A 23,205-nucleotide genomic window follows, 5' to 3' on the forward strand; every position below is an offset into this window, starting at 1 on the left:
ACTCACAGCTCCATCAGCCCTCCCTCTTCTTCCTCCTCTCACACAGCAGCTCCACTCTGTCACTATATTTCCTTGTTCCCTCCCCTTCATATCTACAGTCTGTGGATGGGCGTAACTGAGCTGACAGACCTCATTCGCTGCACAAACACACGTGTTCAGATCAGAGCTCATACTAGTTTCAGTTATCAGGAAGTGAAGCTCAGACGGTCGTTGACACTGAGAGGTGAAATGGAGCAGAAAGCAGTTCAGCTGGACCGAGAGACTTTCTCTTGTTCCATCTGTTTGGATCTACTGAAGGATCCGGTGACTATTCCCTGTGGACACAGCTACTGCAAGAACTGTATTAAAGACCACTGGGACACAGAGGATGAGAAGGGGATCCACAGCTGCCCTCAGTGCAGGAAGAGCTTCACACCGAGGCCTGAGCTGCTGAAAAACACCATGTTAGCAGTTTTAGTGGAGGAGCTGAAGAAGACTGGACTCCAAGCTGCTCCTGCTGATCTCTGCTATGCTGGACCTGAAGATGTGGCCTGTGATGTCTGCACTGGGAGGAAACTGAGAGCAGTCAAGTCATGTTCGGTCTGTATGGTTTCTTTCTGTGAGAAACACCTCCAGCCTCACTTTGAAATCCCTGCTTATGGAAAACACAAGCTGGTGGAGCCGTCAGAGAAGCTCCAGGAGAACATCTGCTCTCGTCATGATGAGGTGATGAAGATTTTCTGCCGTACTGATCAGCAGTGTATCTGTATTTTGTGCTCCATGGACGAACATAAAGGCCACGACACAGTGTCAGCTGCAGCAGAGAGGACTGAGAGGCAGAGAGAGCTGGAGGGGAGTCGACACAACATCCAGCAGAGAATCCAGGACAGAGAGGAAGATGTGAAGCTGCTTCAACAGGAGGTGGAGGCCATCAATGGCTCTGCTGATGAAGCAGTGGAGCACAGTGAGAAGATCTTCACCCAGCTGATCCGTCTCATGGAGGAAAGACGCTCTGATGTGAAGCAGCAGGTCAGATCCCAGCAGGAAACTGAAGTGAGTCGAGTCAAAGAGCTTCAGGAGAAGCTGGAGCAGGAGATCACTGAGCTGAAGAGGAAAGACGCTGAGCTGAAGAAGCTCTCACACACAGAGGATCACAACCAGTTTCTACACAACTACCCCTCACTGTCAGCACTCAGTGAGTCTACACACTCATCCAGCATCAAGATCCGTCCTCTCAAGTACTTTGAGGATGTGACAGCAGCTGTGTCAGAGCTCAGAGACAAACTACAGGACGTCCTGAGAGAGACATGGACCAACATCTCACTGACAGAGACTCAAGTGGATGTTTTACTGTCAAACCCACAACCAGAGCCCGAGACCAGAGCTGACTTCTTAAGATATTCACGTGAAATCACACTGGATCCAAACACAGCAAACACATGGCTGTTATTATCTGAGGGGAACAGAAAAGCAACATTTACAGGTCAACAACAGTCTTATTCTAGTCACCCAGACAGATTCACTGACTGGTATTATCAGGTCCTGAGTAGAGAGAGTCTGACTGGACGTTGTTACTGGGAGGTGGAGTGGAGAGGAGGAGTTAGTGTAGCAGTCGCATACAAGAATATCAGCAGAGCAGGGAACTCAGAGGAATGTTTATTTGGATTTAATGACAAATCTTGGATGTTATATTGGGACACAAACAGTTATAACTTTTATCACAACAGTGTCCAAACTCCCGTCTCAGGTCCTCGGTCCTCCAGAGTTGGAGTGTACCTGGATCACAGTGCAGGTATTCTGTCCTTCTACAGCGTCTCTGACACCATGACTCTCCTCCACAGAGTCCAGACCACATTCACTCAGCCTCTCTATGCTGGAGTTTGGGTTTATGGTTCTGACTCCACTGCTGAGTTCAGTAAACTCAAATAGTCTGAAGTCATTTCAGGGTCAGTGGGTTAAATTGTGTGTTTCATTCCTTCAGACTTGTTGTGTTTCCATCATTGTTGCTGAGAGCTGATTGTTGTGGCATTTCTTCACTGCACACAGATCAACCTGTCAATCAAACATTGTGGGCGGTACTTTGCCGCCTTCTTGTTGTTGTGTAAATGTTGGACTTTCTTCAGGCGGCGCTCCTTCCTGTGTCTGTTCAGCCACGGAGGCTCTCGCTGCTCCTGATGACTTCACTTCACATGATCATAATCAATAAGGAGATGCTTCATTATTTGCTTGTACATAGCTGAGATTCTGCTCCAACACACTGATTGTGTGGATGAAGTGAATCTGATCATGAAATCACTGAACAAGAGTGCTTTAACAGACTTTACTGATATGTTTAATATACAAGTTATTAAAGGGTGTTTGTCCTTCACTGTTTTATGTAGTCATATTTCTTCCACAAGGAAACTTCTCACTTGTAAATATTAATAAAAGTCTGATTTCAGTAGGTTATATAGTTTTGATAAGTTCTCTAAAATCTCTGTTCCTTTATCTGTAACTATCTGATTATATCAGTCAAGCCTTTACTTAAACAGTTTTTAAAAGTATTGTCACTCAAAGTTGGTTTAAATTCTCTGTCCATTTATAATGTTAGGAATAATGGATTTGTGTAATTTTGCAAGAATTGAAGTGAGTAATTTATGATCTACATTTAATAAAGATATTGGGCGATATGAGGCACAATCTGTTAGTTCTTTACCTTCTTTATGAATTAATGTGTGTTGAGTTGAGCTGCAGGCCGCGCCCATGTCTGTCTGAGTGCATCAGGTATGGGTACGTCTCCCAGCCTGCAGGCAGCTGATTGAAGGAACCAGGTGAAGGTGATCTGGTCATCAAGATGTTTGGAGGCACTCGCTCACAGGACAATGAGGAGTGAGCAGCGTGTGAGAGAAATGGTTGGAGAGTCTGGACTTGGGAAAAAGAGACTGCAGGACTAAAGTTTGGTTCAAAGAAGGAAGAAGGAGCCGGTGAGCTTTCAGTTATGTGTCTGTGCTGCCTGCACTGTGGGCTGTGGACTAATTATGTGATGAAATGCAGGTTAAAATGTAAAGTGTTGAATAAGTTATGTGATTAAAATGCAAGTTAAGATGTTCTATATTTAATAACAAGTGGGTTGAAAACACAGTTAATAACGTGGTGTATTGAAGCTAAAAGTAAGTTGATAAATAATGATGTGTGTATTTACGGAAGTTAAAAGCTGACAAAGTTTGTAAGGTTAAAATCATCATCAAATACTGCTTTAAAATGTATTTAATTCATTTTGGGTGTTTAAGTATGGGTATTTTCCACTTATTTTCAAGATTAATTTCTTGTACTTTAAAAAAAATTAAGTATTTGATTTTGGGTTATGTTGATTGATTATGGTTTCTTGGGTTAGGGGAGACTGGGGACAGTTGCAACACTTTTTACATCAATCTCAGTTACTCAGAGACTATTTGGACTAGGCTCACCAAATCTTTACATATTAAACCTACATCTGTCTGCTAAAGGCCCATACCATTTAAAGATGGCTACACATAACATATCAATCACAATATTTATTTGAATAGAGGAATTCAGACGTTGCAACTGACCCCAAACCTGGGGACAGTTGCAACACGGATCAGGGACGGTTGCAACATATCAAAAAAACATTAAATTTCACTAATTATCTTCTGCTTTTTGTCTAAATAAGCACAGTATACAATATTAAGGTATTTAATAAGTTTTGTTTTGTGTAAAACATAGGCCTACCTCGAGTCAATGTGCAGATGTTACCGAAGCTATAAAAACTCAATATATCATTTAGGGACAAAAAGAATGGAATAATTTGCAACACAAAAAACATTTATTAAACATGTGAACAGACAGTGAACTGTTTTAGTGAACAAAATTCACATTGTTTTAAATCTCTGATGAATATAAACTTTGACTTTAAGTTTTATTAAAGGCACAACAATGTTTAGAAAATAAGAGGGCAACACTCACCTGTCCCCAAAAAATCTGCTGCCTTGTGAACAATTCCACCAGCTCCTGAACAATTCTGTAGAACCCAGAACATTTCTGCTGGCTCACAGAGAGAATTTAAAAAAAAAGGTAATTCAGTCATTTGGAGTCACAGCTGTGACTTGTGTAGACATCAGCCCCAGGTGTGCAATCTTTATGTGTCCAGGACTTGCACATCCAGCACTGCAGCCACACTTCCCTGGATTTGGAGAAACTTTCCAGGCAGACGATGCAGACATCTTCTTCCCCTTCAGAGTCTGATTCTTCTCTCTTCTTTTTCTTTGGTTTTCTTCACACTTTTCTTTGTGGTTTGCTTTTCTTCTATTCTTTTTTGCCTTCCTCTGTACAGATTATTATTTAATCACTATATGACAAGTTTATATGACACATACAACATACAACAATAACTAATTTCTCATGTTTGCTCCACAAGTTATTTGGGGAATTATTTTGTTTATCATTAGCATTAGTTTCTCATTATGGTTGCCTGTTCTGTTCATCATAAGCAATGAAATACATGAATTGTGCCTATTTTGAACTAAAAATCTTCAAAAATACGGTTGTGTGGTCTGTTTTGATATGACTAGCTTAATTAGCATGGGGACAGTTGCAGCCGTCCTCATGGTATCAGTCATGACAAAACACCATGTGCTAGCTAGCCACATTGACACTGACACATGTAAACCATGTCATTTGATAGTCAACATAGTGATTCAAACTAGGTAGGTTTGAATTAATTCATACAAAAGATCAGGACAGTATGACAAAAACACAGCTCATGAAAAAAGCTACTTTCATACCTCCAAAACAACTTTGTCTTGATAGAAGCAGGACCAGATGCTCAATATGGCCTCTCTCTTCTTGGTGGGCAGAGGGTCTAACTGAGCATGTGCAGTGAGTGTCATCACTCTAGCATGTTTCTGATTGGAGAAATGAGGCTTGTTGCAACCTTCCCTTATTGCAACTGTCCCCAGTCTCCCCTACATTTTTCCTGACCTTCTATCTGTGTTTGTGTTTAAGGTTTTTCACCTGGTATTGGCCCTGGCAACTTCTAAATAAAAAGAAAGAAAGCTGAATCTTGGTCATTGACAATTCTGTCTGTGTTAATGACTTAATTAATGATTATTTTACTTATTATTTTAATAAGTTGGCATTACATTTGGGAGGGAGGGTGTGTTGTGAGGCAGATGTCTGTCATGTCTGCTGTATCCTCGTCCAGTGGAGCTGCTGTTCCGTCATAAACCTAATATACTGTTCAATATTTGCCACATAACATTACTTTAGAATTATTTTCATGATTCATTTATCAATTTTTGTGTTCTCAGTTCATAGGTCTCTAATGTGAAGTGTGCTAAACAACACACACATACATATGAGGCCTACTGTGAATTATTATGGACTATTGTGGCAGTGGATTATTGCTCTGAATGGATTATTGTTAACTCTACTGAGTTAGTTGCGTCTTTCTTTACCACATTTATTAGAATATTTATTGTGACAATATAATTTGGACAAATTTGCCTACATTCCTACAGTTTAGTTATGTTTTTGATGTATTAGTTTGTTTTATTTAAAAGAATCATAACACACATTGAAGTAAATTTAAAGTAAACAATACTATATAGGACCATTAGTTCTGCACACAGATTATAGTTTAAGACCATATCATCAGTTAAGCATAAGTAGTCCACTTTGTAATACCTGTGAAATATACACAAAATATTCCCTCAATATCACAAAGTGCTCATCAGTCATTTCTCTTCATTCAGTTTCATTTATTGACATATAGAGGATCCCCATTGTTTATCTTGTATTATCATGTTCTATCAGTTCAACTTGCTTGGTGGGTTAATTTAAGATGTTTTATTTTAATTAGATTTTCACGACTCCTGTTTTCCTCTTAAAATGTAATAGACTGTAGCATCTTTGTTGATCACCTAAAAGGCTTAGGAATCTATCCATTGTAGTTTGACAAAATAGGGGCCCCCAAAAAGCATCTTGCATAGGGCCCCCAAACGATGTCGACCGGGCTGCCGACTGAGAACCACTGGCAGGTCTCGACCGGGCCGCCGACTGAGAACCACTGGCAGGTGTCGACCGGGCCGCCGACTGAGAAACACTGGGAGAAGTTGACCGGGCCGTGACTGAGAACAACTGGGAGGTCTCGACCGGGCCGTGACTGAGAACAACTGGCAGGTGTCGACCGGGCCGTGACTGAGAAACACTGGGAGAAGTTGATCGGGCCGTGACTGAGAACAACTGGCAGGTATCGACAGGGGTGTCAGCCACGCCAGCAGTGGACCCGACCCAGCAAACGCAGAGACGGCTGCTGCCGCTAGAGCGAGGCCTCCAGAGCCAGACTTCAGGGAGCCAGGACGTGGATGGTAACGTCGCTTTCTTGGTGGGGGCACTTTGTAGGCAAGGCGGGTTCCCCAGAAAGGGTCAGCAGATGGTTTGTCCGGGGTTGAGACCGAGGCCTCGGCTGGTAGCAGGGCTGGGGCTCCAGATTCGTCATAAAGTTCTGATACCATTGAATTATTTCCAGGCCAGTACATGCTGGGTCCATTTTCTGGTCAGTTCGTTCTGTCACGAAGTTAAGGGAAATAGGAGGTGGACCCAAACGCAGTTACTCTCAGGAGGCAGGATCAGGGGAAACAAAGGGCGAGCTTTATTGAAACCAAAGCTGAACTAGTGCAACAAACAAAGGGAGACAAAATGAGACAAAAAGGACAAGCAAATTAGAAACGAAGCTAAAACAGCTAAACAAAGTGCAAAGAAAAAAGACAAAGTTCAAATCAAACATCGGAAAACCAGAAATCTAAATCCAAGAAACGCATACAACTGGGAGACTGGAGACAGAAGGAACTCGGGAAGAACATCACATATCAGAAGCAACACCAGACAGAAGCAACCGAGACCGAGGGGGAAACAAAGACTTAAATACAGAGATACACTGATGAGAGGACGAGGAGAGAGAGGAAGGAGGAGGCCAGGTGAGGTAACGAGGGGGATGCACAGAGGAGAAAACACTGACAGACAGAGGGAGACAAACTGCAACAGGGGGAATACAGGAGACACAAGAGGGCATAGAATCAAAACATATGACACAAGAGACACAACACAAACACACTGAATCATGAACCATGACAGTTAAGAAGCAAGAGTGAAGACAAAACTAATTTTACAATCCCAAATGTTTAATACATAAGCTCTCTGCTCTCCTCGGCTTCAGTTGTTGAGTCGTCCAGCTCCACCCTTGTCCATATATGTTCACTTCTGGATCTAAAAATCAAGACGACAGCGACTGTGAGGCCAAAAGCCTTAAAAATGGTCGTTCCCAAACCAACAGATGACGTCACAGTTCACTAAAAACTGGTGTGATGAGTTTTGTTTCGACACGTCTGAAGCTTGAAATGCTGCTTTGGCTCAGGATGAGATTCTGACACTCAACTGTTTTGTCACGAATGCTTCAAAGTAGATCATTAACTGTGTGAGACAACTATTATACAGCAGCTTGAATCTTTATGAGAGTTCAGTTTGATCACTCCCGACTGTCAGTCAGCTGTTTTTAACCAGGAGAAGAAAAGTGAACAGAATCAGAGAAATATCAGCAAAGCCTGAGGAGCCAAGAAACATTTTACAACTACAAACTTTGATGTTTTCAAGTGTGGAGCAGGTTTTAACTGAGGCTCTGTTGTAAAAGAGGGAACAAAGTTCAGATTGACAGAGCTGCTCCTCGTCCTGGAGTGACTCACAGCTCCATCAGCCCTCCCTCTTCTTCCTCCTCTCACACAGCAGCTCCACTCTGTCACTATATTTCCTTGTTCCCTCCCCTTCATATCTACAGTCTGTGGATGGGCGTAACTGAGCTGACAGACCTCATTCGCTGCACAAACACACGTGTAGAGATCAGAGCTCAGACTAGTTTCAGTTATCAGGAAGTGAAGCTCAGACGGTCGTTGACACTGAGAGGTGAAATGGAGCAGAAAGCAGTTCAGCTGGACCGAGAGACTTTCTCTTGTTCCATCTGTTTGGATCTACTGAAGGATCCGGTGGCTACTCCCTGTGGACACAGCTACTGCAAGAACTGTATTAAAGACCACTGGGACACAGAGGATGAGAAGGGGATCCACAGCTGCCCTCAGTGCAGGAAGAGCTTCACACCGAGGCCTGAGCTGCTGAAAAACACCATGTTAGCAGTTTTAGTGGAGGAGCTGAAGAAGACTGGACTCCAAGCTGCTCCTGCTGATCTCTGCTATGCTGGACCTGAAGATGTGGCCTGTGATGTCTGCACTGGGAGGAAACTGAGAGCTGTCAAGTCCTGTTTATCCTGTCCAGCCTCTTACTGTGAGAAACACCTCCAGCATCATTATGAAGCAGCTCCTTTAAAGAAACACAAGCTGGTGGAGCCGTCAGAGAAGCTCCAGGAGAACATCTGCTCTCGTCATGATGAGGTGATGAAGATGTTCTGTCGTACTGATCAGCAGTGTATCTGTTATCTCTGCCCTGTGGAGGAACATAAAGGCCACGACACAGTGTCAGCTGCAGCAGAGAGGACTGAGAGGCAGAGAGAGCTGGAGGGGAGTCGACACAACATCCAGCAGAGAATCCAGGACAGAGAGGAAGATGTGAAGCTGCTTCAACAGGAGGTGGAGGCCATCAATGGCTCTGCTGATAAAGCAGTGGAGCACAGTGAGAAGATCTTCACCCAGCTGATCCGTCTCATGGAGGAAAGACGCTCTGATGTGAAGCATCAGGTCAGATCCCAGCAGGAAACTGAAGTGAGTCGAGTCAAAGAGCTTCAGGAGAAGCTGGAGCAGGAGATCACTGAGCTGAAGAGGAAAGACGCTGAGCTGAAGAAGCTCTCACACACAGAGGATCACAACCAGTTTCTACACAACTACCCCTCACTGTCAGCACTCAGTGAGTCTACACACTCATCCAGCATCAAGATCCGTCCTCTCAAGTACTTTGAGGATGTGACAGCAGCTGTGTCAGAGCTCAGAGACAAACTACAGGACGTCCTGAGAGAGACATGGACCAACATCTCACTGACAGAGACTCAAGTGGATGTTTTACTGTCAAACCCACAACCAGAGCCCGAGACCAGAGCTGACTTCTTAAGATATTCACGTGAAATCACACTGGATCCAAACACAGCAAACACAGAGCTGTTATTATCTGAGGGGAACAGAAAAGCAACATACACGAGACAACAACAGTCTTATTCTAGTCACCCAGACAGATTCACTGTGTTTTATCAGGTCCTGAGTAGAGAGAGTCTGACTGGACGTTGTTACTGGGAGGTGGAGTGGAGAGGAGAAACAGTTATTGTAGCAGTCGCATACAAGAATATCAGCAGAGCAGGGAACTCACATGAATGTTTCTTCGGATTCAATGACAAATCTTGGATGTTAAATTGTTCCACAAACAGTTATAAATTTTATCACAACAGTGTTGAAACTCCCGTCTCAGGTCCTCAGTCCTCCAGAGTTGGAGTGTACCTGGATCACAGTGCAGGTATTCTGTCCTTCTACAGCGTCTCTGACACCATGACTCTCCTCCACAGAGTCCAGACCACATTCACTCAGCCTCTCTATGCTGGACTTTGGCTTGATCCTGGATCCTCTGCTGAGTTCAGTAAACTCAAATAGACTGAAGTCATTTTAGGGTCAGTGGGTTAAATTGTATGTTTCATTCCTTCAGACTTGTTGTGTTTCCATCATTGTTGCTGAGAGCTGATTGTTGTGGCATTTCTTCACTGCACACAGATCAACCTGTCAATCAAACATTGTGGGCGGTACTTTGACGCCTTTTTGTTGTTGTGTAAATGTTGGACTTTATTCAGGCGGCGCTCTTCTCTTCTCAGTGAAACTTCTTAAAGAAGTGTCTAACAGTGTTCCACACAGCTGCACAACAATGCAGAGCATTTCATTACTTTAGTCTTTCAGCAGTGTTTGTGTATGAGGACTTATCTGACCTTGATCACCTCACCAAATACCTTCTCAACTGATGCCCATCCATCCCGTGTGCCATAGTGCATGATGTACCTGCAAGAATGACAGAAAGCCCAGACTACAAATACATTCCCTGAACATACCATAATAGCAAACTATCAAATATAAACTCATTACTGAATTGTTATGGAGAGGACAGTCCATGTCCACTCTTTGCATTGCACTTATTTAACCTTCATGTGGTGTTTTATATAGAGATGCACCGATCAGGATTTTTGGGGCTGATCACTGAAAGCAGTATCTGCCGATCCCGATATTGCCGATCACCGATCACAGCGTCAAATCCATAAATTCTTCTATATTGTTGTCTTGTGTAACTTTCATATATTTAATTAATGATTCTTCTTACACAACATTGACATTGTATTATTAAGTATAAAAATTAGGAGATGAGAAAGTATCATGAATTGACCACCGTTTTATTGCAGGCTGAGGCAATGTGCAATATTTCACACTCTAGAGACTCTTAGAGACAACTTGGACTCAGCTTACATAGAGTAACTGTAGCTTACTAGTGGGAATGCAGTCAGGGTGGGAATTTCCTCATTTTAGGGGCAAGTCCATTTGGCCTTCACATGACAGGGCACAAAGGCCACTGAGTAAAATGTGTTGATTTACCTTTCAGACTGATACCATAACATCCTAATTTATAATAAGACATGGATTAGTGTATTAAAACATTCTTTAAATACCAATATCAAGTTAAAGTTACATTAGAAAGTAGTTTTTTTTAAGTAGGGTTAGGGTGAGGTGGGTTTTGTGACACCTCACTGAATATTAGTGTTATTGAATATTTCTCCCAATAGAAATTCCCCAAAATTATGGCAAAGCACATTTTTTCCAAACAAAAAATTGTAGAATAACCAGCAGGAGACCACTGATGTGTGGAGTGATTTTGGTGACACTACACTCTGAATAATAGTGAAGTTATTGAATATTTTTGTAGTTTCTCTTTTCAGTGTTGCACTTTGTAGACGGTCCCTGCGCCCTCGTCTCACAGCTGGCTGACCATACAGACCAGAGTTAATGTCCAGACGCTCGTTTTGATTAACATACGGTTGTAGCTCGTTGTCTTCCTCACTACGGTAGGAAAGAGCCGTCAGTTGTGTTTTAACAAGGTTTCACTTATGAGTTATTGATCCGGGAAGTTCAAATCTGTGAATATATTTCACACTTTACCGGACTAAATCCTACCACATAAGTCAGTTACGTATCATGTCAAAACCGGCTGAGCTCGCTCGCTGTGCTGTAAGTTTCCTTCTTCTGTTTTGAGACGCTGCTGCTGTTTGAGAGGTTTTCACGTGAGATCATCGTGATGATGAGACTCCACCTGCACGAACCGCGGACTCACTGAAGTTACTGTGAGTGACTACTGTGCACTCAGGTGGCTGTAATTAAAGGCAAGCTCGCTACGCTGACCGGGCCAGGGGCACAGAGGCCACTGTGGCCGTACGATGAGATTTTTTTTCACGGGGCATCAAGGCCAAAGTGCGGGGCAACGGCGGCCATGAAATTCCCTCCCTGCATGCAGTTAATGCACTGTCTTTATACTTAAACGTCATCTGATCGGCCTGATGTGATCTATTTTGAGAACTCATACATACATTTTTTAAAGTCATTATTTGTTTTCTTTTCATGTAAGTGTGTTGGATTCAGAACTTAAGAACGAAATAACATCATTTTTGTGATTTTCAAATGTTGGACTCACTATTGAATATGAAAAGAATGAATGAAACACAGACTGATATGAGCAGATCTGCCACCTGCTGACCCAGATCTGAATATTTGTGTGTACGGGGTAAATAATTAATGATACAGCATTTTAAAACAAAACATGATAAAGTCCTGTGGTGTGAATACACACGTGAAAAATAAACATACAACAAAATAAACAATGTACTTACTTAGACCCAGATTAGACCCAGATATATTTGTTGGACCTGTAACAGCAGCCAAGTTGTAAAATAGCTTGGTTGCTGTCCACATTAGCTGCATCTGTGTTTGTATTGAGTAGAGGTGCATGTTGCTCAGGTGAATTATATGAGGAAAGAAGAATGTGGTGAAGGGATGATGAAATCCATGAAAGTTGGGCCTAAATATCTGTTTTTAAACTCACCCAACCTGAATCTCTCTCTACCCACCCACCACCACCCCAGAACAGTGAAGCGAGGGGAAACATCGTTCTAAACATTAAAAACTGTGCGTTACCATTTTGGTCATCCTCGGGTGAGCCAGGGTCTGGCTGATATCATCCTCAGTGGGCAGCGCAGTCTTTTGGCCATCTCTTTTTTAACTGTTCCTGCTGAACATTTCTTTCTGTGAAATACAATAAAGTACAAATTATTTTTTTTTTTTTTAATGTGGCTCTGAGTAAACTTCAACTTTATATTTATTATGTTTCTGCAGCAAATCCTACATTAATATCATGTGGTGCACAGAAACCTTACTACTGAAACTACAGTCACTTCACCAAGAAACACATACACTCTCTAAATGCCCTACCTGGGTTTCTGTTATCTGGTAATTACCGGAATTTGACTGGTAAAATCTGCCGAAGTCCGGTATTTTTTAACCCCGCCGGTCAAAACATCCGGTGAAAATATTCCCTCCAAGCACAGTTTGAATTTTATTTACAAGTTAGGAGAGTCGGAAGCAGCTACAGCCCCGCTTATCGATGCCACTTGTGTGCAACGGGACGCCATCGCTGTAATGACAGTTATGGAGGCTTGAACTTCTCAACAGCCTGCGAAGTTCTCAAACAGGGATTTCAGCGAAATCTCTCCGAGTGGGCTAAACTGACCTGCGTGATCTCCGTCTCCAGTGTGCAGAACTGCATCAAAACAGCACAGCGAAGTCGCCTCGGGGAGAACAAGGTGACAAGAGTGATGCGCATTGCAAGTTGTGGAGAGACACTGCACACTTTCCATTTTAATTCAGCTGCTGCACACTTCGCTGCAGCGAAAATGCGTAAAAAATTAAAAAATTAAAAAAGCCTGAAACATGTCAAGGGATTTTGTTTATATGGAGTTTTATTGCATATATATTTCAATAAGATTATAGAGAACAGACTTCCTTTTTTTATTTCAAGTTGGCAGCACACCGCGTTATTAAAATGGTATGAGCCAGTCCAGATGTGTTTTTGTTTGCAAATTGTTTTATCTGAGAACAGGCCTTCAGTTTCTTTATGTTCACGTTAAAAGAGCACATTGTGCAATATTTATTTTAGAAGTTACGCACGGGAGTCTATTGACGGCACTCATTTTATTTGATACAGCATATACCTTTCAATAAAAAGGATTATAAATTGACATGCTTTGATATCATTCTTATATATCCTGCATATCATTTGTCATTTTAAGCTCAATAAATTCAGATAGGTATTTGACCGGAATTTCAAACATTTGTCCGGTAAATTGAAAACCTGCCGGTCACGTTGTCCGGTGCCAGTTTTTTCTAGCAGAAACCCTGTGCCCTACAGGTCTTTATTTCAGGGTTGTTAATGGGCTAACTGAAATTATTTCTTACTATAAATGACTACTACTGAGAGCTCAGATCACCACAGATCAATAATATGATGTTCTTTGGATCTACAATAGTCACAGCTTTCTGTTCATACCTATTTTTTGCAACACACAAACTGTTTAAGACACACAGTAAGCAAAGATAATCAAATGTGTCATTTAAGGAACGGTGAAAATAATGATTGTACTGTGTTACCTCATCTATTCAGCTCAACCTCAGCAGACTGAAGAGACCACACAGCGACTTTTACTTGGGTTCACAGCACAGCAGATTATTTGCTCAAGGCTCAACTGTTAAAATAAAATAAATACTGAAGGAATATAAAAATACATTTTGACAAACTTGATTAATCTATAACAAACCTGTTACAACTGCATGCAAAATACATGATTTCTACCCCAAAGTGCATGAATCTAACATAAAATGGGCGTGTCTGCAAAGAGGAGACCTGCGGGTACCTGAAGCATCTATGTTCATACAGTTATACTGAGGGACTCCTTTGAAAATGACCATGTCAGTTTATCCCCACAGCAAAATGTGACCTAATTTTAGAGCATTATTTACCCCCTTGCCCATATCGTAGGATGGCCTGCTTGGTACCAATGTTACCTTAGGTTGTGTAGTTTAAAATAAAACCAGAGTTTTAACTACAGCTTCAAACCGCGTTAGCTGTAGGCAGAGTTAGCTGGTGTCCTCTGCTCATTTTAAGAGGCTAATTTGTTGCTATAACATTAGCATTAACATTAACATTAACTGAGCCCTCTACACAACAACTCACATAATCTTTAACTCCCCCCTATAACCGGACTACTATAGCTAATGCTGCTAATGCTAATAAGTTCATAGCCATAAGGTGGTTTGATGCTAACGTTAGCTAACACGCTAACGTTACGATATGCAGACACGTTTTTGCCGAGGGATCAGAACCAACATGAACACTTGCCCTCTAAATGTCCAATTCACTCAAATAACATTAACAATGTATCTTACCTTCTTTTTCCAGGTGAACATGTGTGTTTTGTTTTCACTCCCAGCTGTCTTTCCGTACAGTGGCGTTCACAGGTCACATCTTTTTGCGCCATGTTTGTTGTGATGAGTGTTTACAGCTGCCAATGTATGTGACGCTGTTACTGTGACGAAACACGACAGTTAAATATTTAATCTGTGTCTATAATAACCAGATCCTGACATGTAAATGTGACATCTGTCTACCATACTGTCAACTTGGATAACTTTAAATATGGGCAACTGCCTGCTTAATATATGATTCAGAATCAGAGGAACTTTGTTAATCCCCAACAGGAAATTGCTTGTGTTACAGCTGCTACCATTCAAAGTCAAGAATATGCAGAAAATCAGTAAATCAATCAATAAATAAGTAATGATGATGATAATAATAATAATAATGATAATAACGATGATATAAACTATATATGTGGTGCATATTTATAAAAGTAGTCTAATGCAATTTAGCTTTGTTTTAGTTTTTTACAATGAAATGTCTAAAAAGTCTCAAAAATATGGACGGAGCTTCAGAGTCTGAAGAATGAAGCCAATGTAGAAGTGTCTTAAATCTGCACTCTGTCCAACAACCAGCAGGGGGCGACTCCACTGGTTTCAAAGAGAAGTCAGATTGTATTTAAGCTTATGAGAAAATGCCCCCACTTCTGTCTTAATTGATGGGCTCAGTATACAGTTTCCTGATGAGTTTATGGTCTCAGTCGTTAGTTTCAAGTCTTCTTCATCACAGCATGATGTTCATTCAGTAGATTATGGTCCCATTTACAGTGAAACAGACGATAAACAAAACAAACATGGCGACGGCCGTGATGCCAAAAGGCTTCAAAAAGTTCCTCAAACGAACAGATGATGTCACGGTTTGAAAAAACTAAAACTAATAATCAAATACAACAAACAAAAGTGTGTCAACTGTACAGATTCATATGGATCCACAGATGATCAGCAGAAGCAGCTGATCTGGTTCATTCTCGTCCTTCTGGATTCAAAGTTCACTAAAAACTGCTGTGATGAGTTTTTGTTTCAACACGTCTGAAGCTTGAAATGCTGCTTTGGCTCAGGATGAGATTCTGACACTCAACTGTTTTGTCACGAATGCTTCAAAGTAGATCATTAACTGTGTGAGACAACTATTATACAGCAGCTTGAATCTTTATGAGAGTTCAGTTTGATCACTCCCGACTGTCAGTCAGCTGTTTTTAACCAGGAGAAGAAAAGTGAACAGAATCAGAGAAATATCAGCAAAGCCTGAGGAGCCAAGAAACATTTTACAACTACAAACTTTGATGTTTTCAAGTGTGGAGCAGGTTTTAACTGAGGCTCTGTTGTAAAAGAGGGAACAAAGTTCAGATTGACAGAGCTGCTCCTCGTCCTGGAGTGACTCACAGCTCCATCAGCCCTCCCTCTTCTTCCTCCTCTCACACAGCAGCTCCACTCTGTCACTATATTTCCTTGTTCCCTCCCCTTCATATCTACAGTCTGTGGATGGGCGTAACTGAGCTGACAGACCTCATTCGCTGCACAAACACACGTGTTCAGATCAGAGCTCAGACTAGTTTCAGTTATCAGGAAGTGAAACTCAGACGGTCGTTGACACTGAGAGGTGAAATGGAGCAGAAAGCAGTTCAGCTGGACCGAGAGACTTTCTCTTGTTCCATCTGTTTGGATCTACTGAAGGATCCGGTGGCTACTCCCTGTGGACACAGCTACTGCAAGAACTGTATTAAAGACCACTGGGACACAGAGGATGAGAAGGGGATCCACAGCTGCCCTCAGTGCAGGAAGAGCTTCACACCGAGGCCTGAGCTGCTGAAAAACACCATGTTAGCAGTTTTAGTGGAGGAGCTGAAGAAGACTGGACTCCAAGCTGCTCCTGCTGATCTCTGCTATGCTGGACCTGAAGATGTGGCCTGTGATGTCTGCACTGGGAGGAAACTGAGAGCTGTCAAGTCCTGTTTATCCTGTCCAGCCTCTTACTGTGAGAAACACCTCCAGCCTCATTATGAAGCAGCTCCTTTAAAGAAACACAAGCTGGTGGAGCCGTCAGAGAAGCTCCAGGAGAACATCTGCTCTCGTCACGACGAGGTGATGAAGATGTTCTGCCGTACTGATCAGCAGTGTATCTGTTATCTCTGCTCTGTGGACGAACATAAAGGCCACGACACAATGTCAGCTGCAGCAGAGAGGACTGAGAGGCAGAGAGAGCTGGAGGGGAGTCGACACAACATCCAGCAGAGAATCCAGGACAGAGAGGAAGATGTGAAGCTGCTTCAACAGGAGGTGGAGGCCATCAATGGCTCTGCTGATAAAGCAGTGGAGCACAGTGAGAAGATCTTCACCCAGCTGATCCGTCTCATGGAGGAAAGACGCTCTGATGTGAAGCAGCAGGTCAGATCCCAGCAGGAAACTGAAGTGAGTCGAGTCAAAGAGCTTCAGGAGAAGCTGGAGCAGGAGATCACTGAGCTGAAGAGGAAAGACGCTGAGCTGAAGAAGCTCTCACACACAGAGGATCACAACCAGTTTCTACACAACTACCCCTCACTGTCAGCACTCAGTGAGTCTACACACTCATCCAGCATCAAGATCCGTCCTCTCAAGTACTTTGAGGATGTGACAGCAGCTGTGTCAGAGCTCAGAGACAAACTACAGGACGTCCTGAGAGAGACATGGACCAACATCTCACTGACAGAGACTCAAGTGGATGTTTTACTGTCAAACCCACAACCAGAGCCCGAGACCAGAGCTGACTTCTTAAGATATTCACGTGAAATCACACTGGATCCAAACACAGCAAACACACAGCTGTTATTATCTGAGGGGAACAGAAAAGCAACAAGAGTGAGTCAACAACAGTCTTATTCTAGTCACCCAGACAGATTCAGTGTGTGGTATCAGGTCCTGAGTAGAGAGAGTCTGACTGGACGTTGTTACTGGGAGGTGGAGAGGAGAGGAACAGTTCGTGTAGCAGTCGCATACAAGAATATCAGCAGAGCAGGGAACTCAGAGGAATGTGGATTTGGTAACAATGACAAATCTTGGATGTTAGATTGTTTCACAAACAGTTATAACTTTTTTCACAACAAAGTCCAAACTCCCGTCTCAGGTCCTCGGTCCTCCAGAGTTGGAGTGTACCTGGATCACAGTGCAGGTATTCTGTCCTTCTACAGCGTCTCTGACACCATGACTCTCCTCCACAGAGTCCAGACCACATTCACTCAGCCTCTCTGTGCTGGAGTTTGGGTTAATGACTCTGCTGTGTTCAGTAAACTCAAATAGACTGAAGTCATTTCAGGGTCAGTGGGTTAAATTGTGTGTTTCATTCCTTCAGACTTGTTGTGTTTCCATCATTGTTGCTGAGAGCTGATTGTTGTGGCATTTCTTCACTGCACACAGATCAACCTGTCAATCAAACATTGTGGGCGGTACTTTGCCGCCTTCTTGTTGTTGTGTAAATGTTGGACTTTCTTCAGGCGGCGCTCCTTCCTGTGTCTGTTCAGCCACGGAGGCTCTCGCTGCTCCTGATGACTTCACTTCACATGATCATAATCAATAAGGAGATGCTTCATTATTTGCTTGTACATAGCTGAGATTCTGCTCCAACACACTGATTGTGTGGATGAAGTGAATCTGATCATGAAATCACTGAACAAGAGTGCTTTAACAGACTTTACTGACGGGACGTGTGAACAAACTGAAGCTTTAAATCATGAATAAACAAACATGAACAAAGTCTTTTCTCCTCGTCTTCATTCAGGGATTCAGACAGAGCTGACGGAGAACATGTCAAACTAAAAGTTTGGATGCAGTACTTCTATTTTACTGGAGTATTTCCATTTTCTGCTCTGCTCTGCTGAGTTTCTACTTCCACTCACAGACGGCACAGGTACGGGCTATTGTTGCTCAGGCAACAGCCCGTTTGTCCTCAGTAGCTGAGCTGCCCCTCTGGAGAGAGTGCTTTTTTATTTTTTGGCTGTTGTGTTTACATCAATACAATAAGTCCATAATTGGTAAAGTAGAAGTGTTAAAACAAATTAAATCTCCACATAATTCAACCTTTTTTTTCTGTTATCAAAAAGTTATTTTATGTTGACAGTGTCAGCGATGACCTCTGCCCCTCGTCACATGACTTTAATCCGACACACTGAACACTGCGGCTGTGCAGTTCAGGTTGTAGGTGTACGAGAGGGAAAGTTTGTCAGTCAGGTGAGTTTTAGAAGTTATGGAGATCACAAATGCTCAGTGATTAATACAAAAAAGTGTCCACCTGGCCTCGAATAATGTGCAGTTTTTAACGTTTGCCTCACTTCATGCAACATTGCCTTTTATTAACGTTTATGAACTAGCCTAAATGCTAGTAACATGAACCAAAGGAAGCTAATAACATCGGGAGCCTGATGGTGTTTTGTGCCCCTAACGGAGCCTTCAAGCCAGCGCAGGGTTGGGTTAGGCATTCAGATGTGATGGTTAAGCATGGGTGCAGATCCCGGGGGGACGGGGGGGACATGTCCCCCTCAATTTCAGAAAAACATGAATTGTCCCCCCTAAATAAAAACACCCGAAATTATTCAAAATGTAACAAATGTATTTTCAGACTTCACATTCTTCACATCTAAAAAGAAATGATTGAAATGGTGGAACAAATAATGTTTGACAAATATATTTCTGACTCCACATTCCATCTCTGGTCTCCTCCACTACAATGCAAATGAATGGGTATGGGTAACATGATCAGTTAGTTTACACAACTTGGTTAGGGCTTCATATTTTGATATTCAACCACATCAATTAATCATGCATAAAGTAGTCCCATACACTGAAAGATGGTGAGAAGAATTGGGGAACTGGGAGGGTTGGAGGGAGGAGAAAGATAACAACATGAGTAGACATTACATGCCCGAGACCCTTGAAATCATGATTTATTAATATAACAGTTAAGTAAGCATTGATACGCGCTGTTGGCTGTTTAGGACAAATAAACAAGAAAGGTAAGTACAATAAATGACTCCCTGTGCGGTACTTTTTGAAAGATGTGGTGAGCCTCTACCAAGTTGTGATTCATGGTGGCATGGTATGAGTTGCATACAGGCAAAAAAAAGAAAAATCACTTATGTGTCCCCCCCAACCCTGACAGCGGATCTGCACCCCTGTGGTTAATGTTAGGTTAGGGTAAGGGGCTAGGGAATTAATTAAATGAGTCTCCTCACTAAGGTAGGAACGTGTGTGTGTGTGTGTGTGTGTGTGTGTGTGTGTGTGTGTGTGTGTGTGTGTGTGTGTGTGTGTGTTAGTGTGTTAGTGTGTGGGGGCGTGGAGTGCCTTCCATGCAGCGCTGCCTTCAAGTCTGCGTTTGGGTCACAAAACACCATCGAGCTACCGGGAGACACGGCGGTGGATTTTCACTTGGTTCCGTCTGAATCCCACGACAGAATAAAACAATGAATCTGCTCCATGATGTGATGTGATATAGTATATCCAGTGTTGGGGAGTCGTTAAACTAGTAGCTTAAAGACATTTTGCAGTTGTTTCAAAACTGACGAGACAACAGGCCCCTTTTTTATTTCCTTATTTAGACTTTCATTGTTTTAATTTGTTATTTATTAACAAATGTTATTTAATTTTTTGGATATTTTTATTTTATTTTTGTATGAACTGCGAGGAAAGAAATTGCACTCATAGTTTAATTGCAATGAACTGGCAATTTCTTTTGGTACAGTTTTATATCATATGTTCATCGTAATTTGTCAGTAGTTTGAACATTTTTTTTGTGGCTTTAGTGAACCAAACTAGATTTATCTCTAGAGTAGCTTTGCTGCAGTTTAACCTTTTCCAGTAATAAAGTAATGGTAGTTTGGAAAGCTATTGTTTCAAAGTAGCTTCACCAACTTTACTCTGTTTTACTTTACTTTTTAATCATGCATTATATATTACTTAAAGTCAATATGCTACATGAATTGGTTAATGTATGCATACTAAATATATATATATATATATATATATATATATATATATATATATATATATAGATATGACTCACTAATGTTAATTTTGTGTGCTTAAGAATGCCTTCACAAACAGAGGGTTGAAGAAGAAAGAGAAAGACCTCAAAGAGGCGGCTAAAAGAAATGCATCATGGGTCAAAACTGCCAGCAGGCCAGCTGCAGGAGGTGAAGCATTTTGATAATGATAAGACACCATCCTACATGATTTATTTAATGTGAAGTAGGCCTATCTTATCAGAAGCATTTTCTGTAAGTTACAAACACTGCACTGTACAGTATACAATATGTGCTATGCATAGTATTGTGAATGTATAAATATGTTCTGTAACCCTGAAAGCACCTGTCCATGACAGCATTTGAGAGCCTAGTAATCAAGTAAAATAGCTGTAGTGAAATATGGGATGGTAAGGCCAGATAACAGGTTCACAAAGGCTTTATAATATATTGTGAGTAGGCAACATACTTTTATATTTTTTTAAATAAATAAGTAGATATTCTCCAGTCTAATTCCTGGGCTCCACTAGAATCATTGAATGAAGCCACATTATATGGAAATTCAACTGACTGCAATAGAGGTTTCAGTTGTCAGTGCATTTTTTATCAGTTAAAAGTACAGTATACTGTATAATTTACTTAATTCAGATTCTAATCATTCTATTGAAGATGAGGCCCAACACCATTGGAGGGTTGGTGTGGTGCCCTTTTTCCAGGTGAGAGCAACAGCCCCTCCAAATGTCTGTGCACGTCCCTGGATGTAACACTGTAATGTAATGTAAATATAATGTAATGTAATGCACTATGACTGAAGTAAAACTCAGACATTGTTATTACACAACCTCCTCGTCTGTCATTAGTGTCATTACACCGCTTAACAACTTGTACAATTTTTCTCCACTGGTAAAACAACAAAGTTCAGATTGACAGAGCTGCTCCTCGTCCTGGAGTGACTCACAGCTCCATCAGCCCTCCCTCTTCTTCCTCCTCTCACACAGCAGCTCCACTCTGTCACTATATTTCCTTGTTCCCTCCCCTTCATATCTACAGTCTGTGGATGGGCGTAACTGAGCTGACAGACCTCATTCGCTGCACAAACACACGTGTTCAGATCAGAGCTCAGACTAGTTTCAGTTATCAGGAAGTGAAGCTCAGACGGTCGTTGACACTGAGAGGTGAAATGGAGCAGAAAGCAGTTCAGCTGGACCGAGAGACTTTCTCTTGTTCCATCTGTTTGGATCTACTGAAGGATCCGGTGGCTACTCCCTGTGGACACAGCTACTGCAAGAACTGTATTAAAGACCACTGGGACACAGAGGATGAGAAGGGGATCCACAGCTGCCCTCAGTGCAGGAAGAGCTTCACACCGAGGCCTGAGCTGCTGAAAAACACCATGTTAGCAGTTTTAGTGGAGGAGCTGAAGAAGACTGAGGATGTGACAGCAACTGTGTCAGAAGTCAGAGACAAACTACAGGACGTCCTAAGAGAGACATGGACAAACATCTCACTGACCAGAGCTGACTTCTTAAGTCATTTACGTGAAATCACACTGGATCCAAACACAGCGTACACACATCTGTTATTATCTGAGGGGAACAGAAAAGCAACATACACGAGAAAAAAAAAGTCTTATCCTGATCACCCAGGCAGATTCACTGGGTTGCTTCAGGTCCTGAGTAAAGAGAGTCTGACTGGACGTTGTTACTGGGAGGTGGAGAGGAGAGAGAGAGGAGTTGGTGTCACAGTCGCATACAAGAATATCAGCAGAGCAGGGGACTCACAGGAATGTAGATTTGGACACAATGAAAAATCCTGGATGTTATTTTGTTTCACAGACAGTTATGACTTTTATTATAACAAAGTCAGAACTCCCGTCTCAGGTCCTCAGTCCTCCAGAGTTGGAGTGTACCTGGATCACAGTGCAGGTATTCTGTCCTTCTACAGCGTCTCTGACACCATGACTCTCCTCCACAGAGTCCAGACCACATTCACTCAGCCTCTCTATGCGGGACTTCAGTTTAATCGATTGTCTTTTGGAGGCTCGGCTGAGTTTTGTAAACTCAAATAGACTGAAGTCATTTCAGGGTCAGTGGGTTAAATTGTGTGTTTCATTCCTTAAGACTTGTTGTGTTTCCATCATTGTTGCTGAGAGCTGATTGTTGTGACATTTCTTAATTTCCTGACTTCCAAATTCTTCCTCCACAATACGATAGATCCAACCTAATGTGTTTGTTTTCATAATCTCATTTCTCTCTGTTATTGTTGGTGGGATCAGTTTCCATTTTTGTAAGTCTTGTTTAATTTGACTCTCCAAAGCCCCAAAATTATATTGATGAAGCTGATTAAAGTCAAATTGTCACCCCGCAGTATCTCCATTTATTGTGTTGCCATTTTAGGTTATATGTAGATCTGATAGTTTGTGATATTGACTGCCCAACTATCATTGCTTCTGATTTACCCATATTTAGTTTATCGTCAGACGTTGCACTGTATTGTTTTATTTCCTCCATAACTACCTCCAGGGATTGTGATATATTAGTTAGGTAGACGATCAAATCATCCACATATATATTGCTAATTTGTGCTCTTCTTGTCCCAATAACAGTCCTTGTATTTTACAGTTTTGTCTCATTCTCTCTGCAAATGGTTCCATGGCCAAAATATAAATCAGGGGGAGAGAGGGTCTCCCTGCCTTGTTC

At 42.0% G+C, this 23,205-nt stretch overlaps 2 protein-coding genes across 2 annotated transcripts; both read left to right on the forward strand.

The window, feature by feature from the left end:
- Nucleotides 1–228: 228 nt before the first annotated feature.
- LOC115581738 (uncharacterized) lies at nucleotides 229–9,756 on the forward strand. The gene is made up of 3 exons (XM_030417057.1): nucleotides 229–1,907; nucleotides 5,791–5,803; nucleotides 7,938–9,756. The coding sequence occupies exons 1-3, from the start codon at nucleotides 229–231 to the stop codon at nucleotides 9,612–9,614; spliced, it is 3,369 nt and encodes a 1,122-aa protein (XP_030272917.1). The 3' UTR covers nucleotides 9,615–9,756.
- Nucleotides 9,757–16,124: 6,368 nt separating this feature from the next.
- On the forward strand, nucleotides 16,125–22,872 carry LOC115581436 (tripartite motif-containing protein 16-like). Its single transcript, XM_030416497.1, has 2 exons — nucleotides 16,125–17,619; nucleotides 22,387–22,872. The coding sequence occupies exons 1-2, from the start codon at nucleotides 16,125–16,127 to the stop codon at nucleotides 22,572–22,574; spliced, it is 1,683 nt and encodes a 560-aa protein (XP_030272357.1). The 3' UTR covers nucleotides 22,575–22,872.
- The last annotated feature ends 333 nt before the right edge of the window (nucleotides 22,873–23,205 follow it).

Source organism: Sparus aurata, chromosome 5 (assembly GCF_900880675.1).
Source record: "Sparus aurata chromosome 5, fSpaAur1.1, whole genome shotgun sequence".
NCBI lineage: Eukaryota > Metazoa > Chordata > Actinopteri > Spariformes > Sparidae > Sparus > Sparus aurata.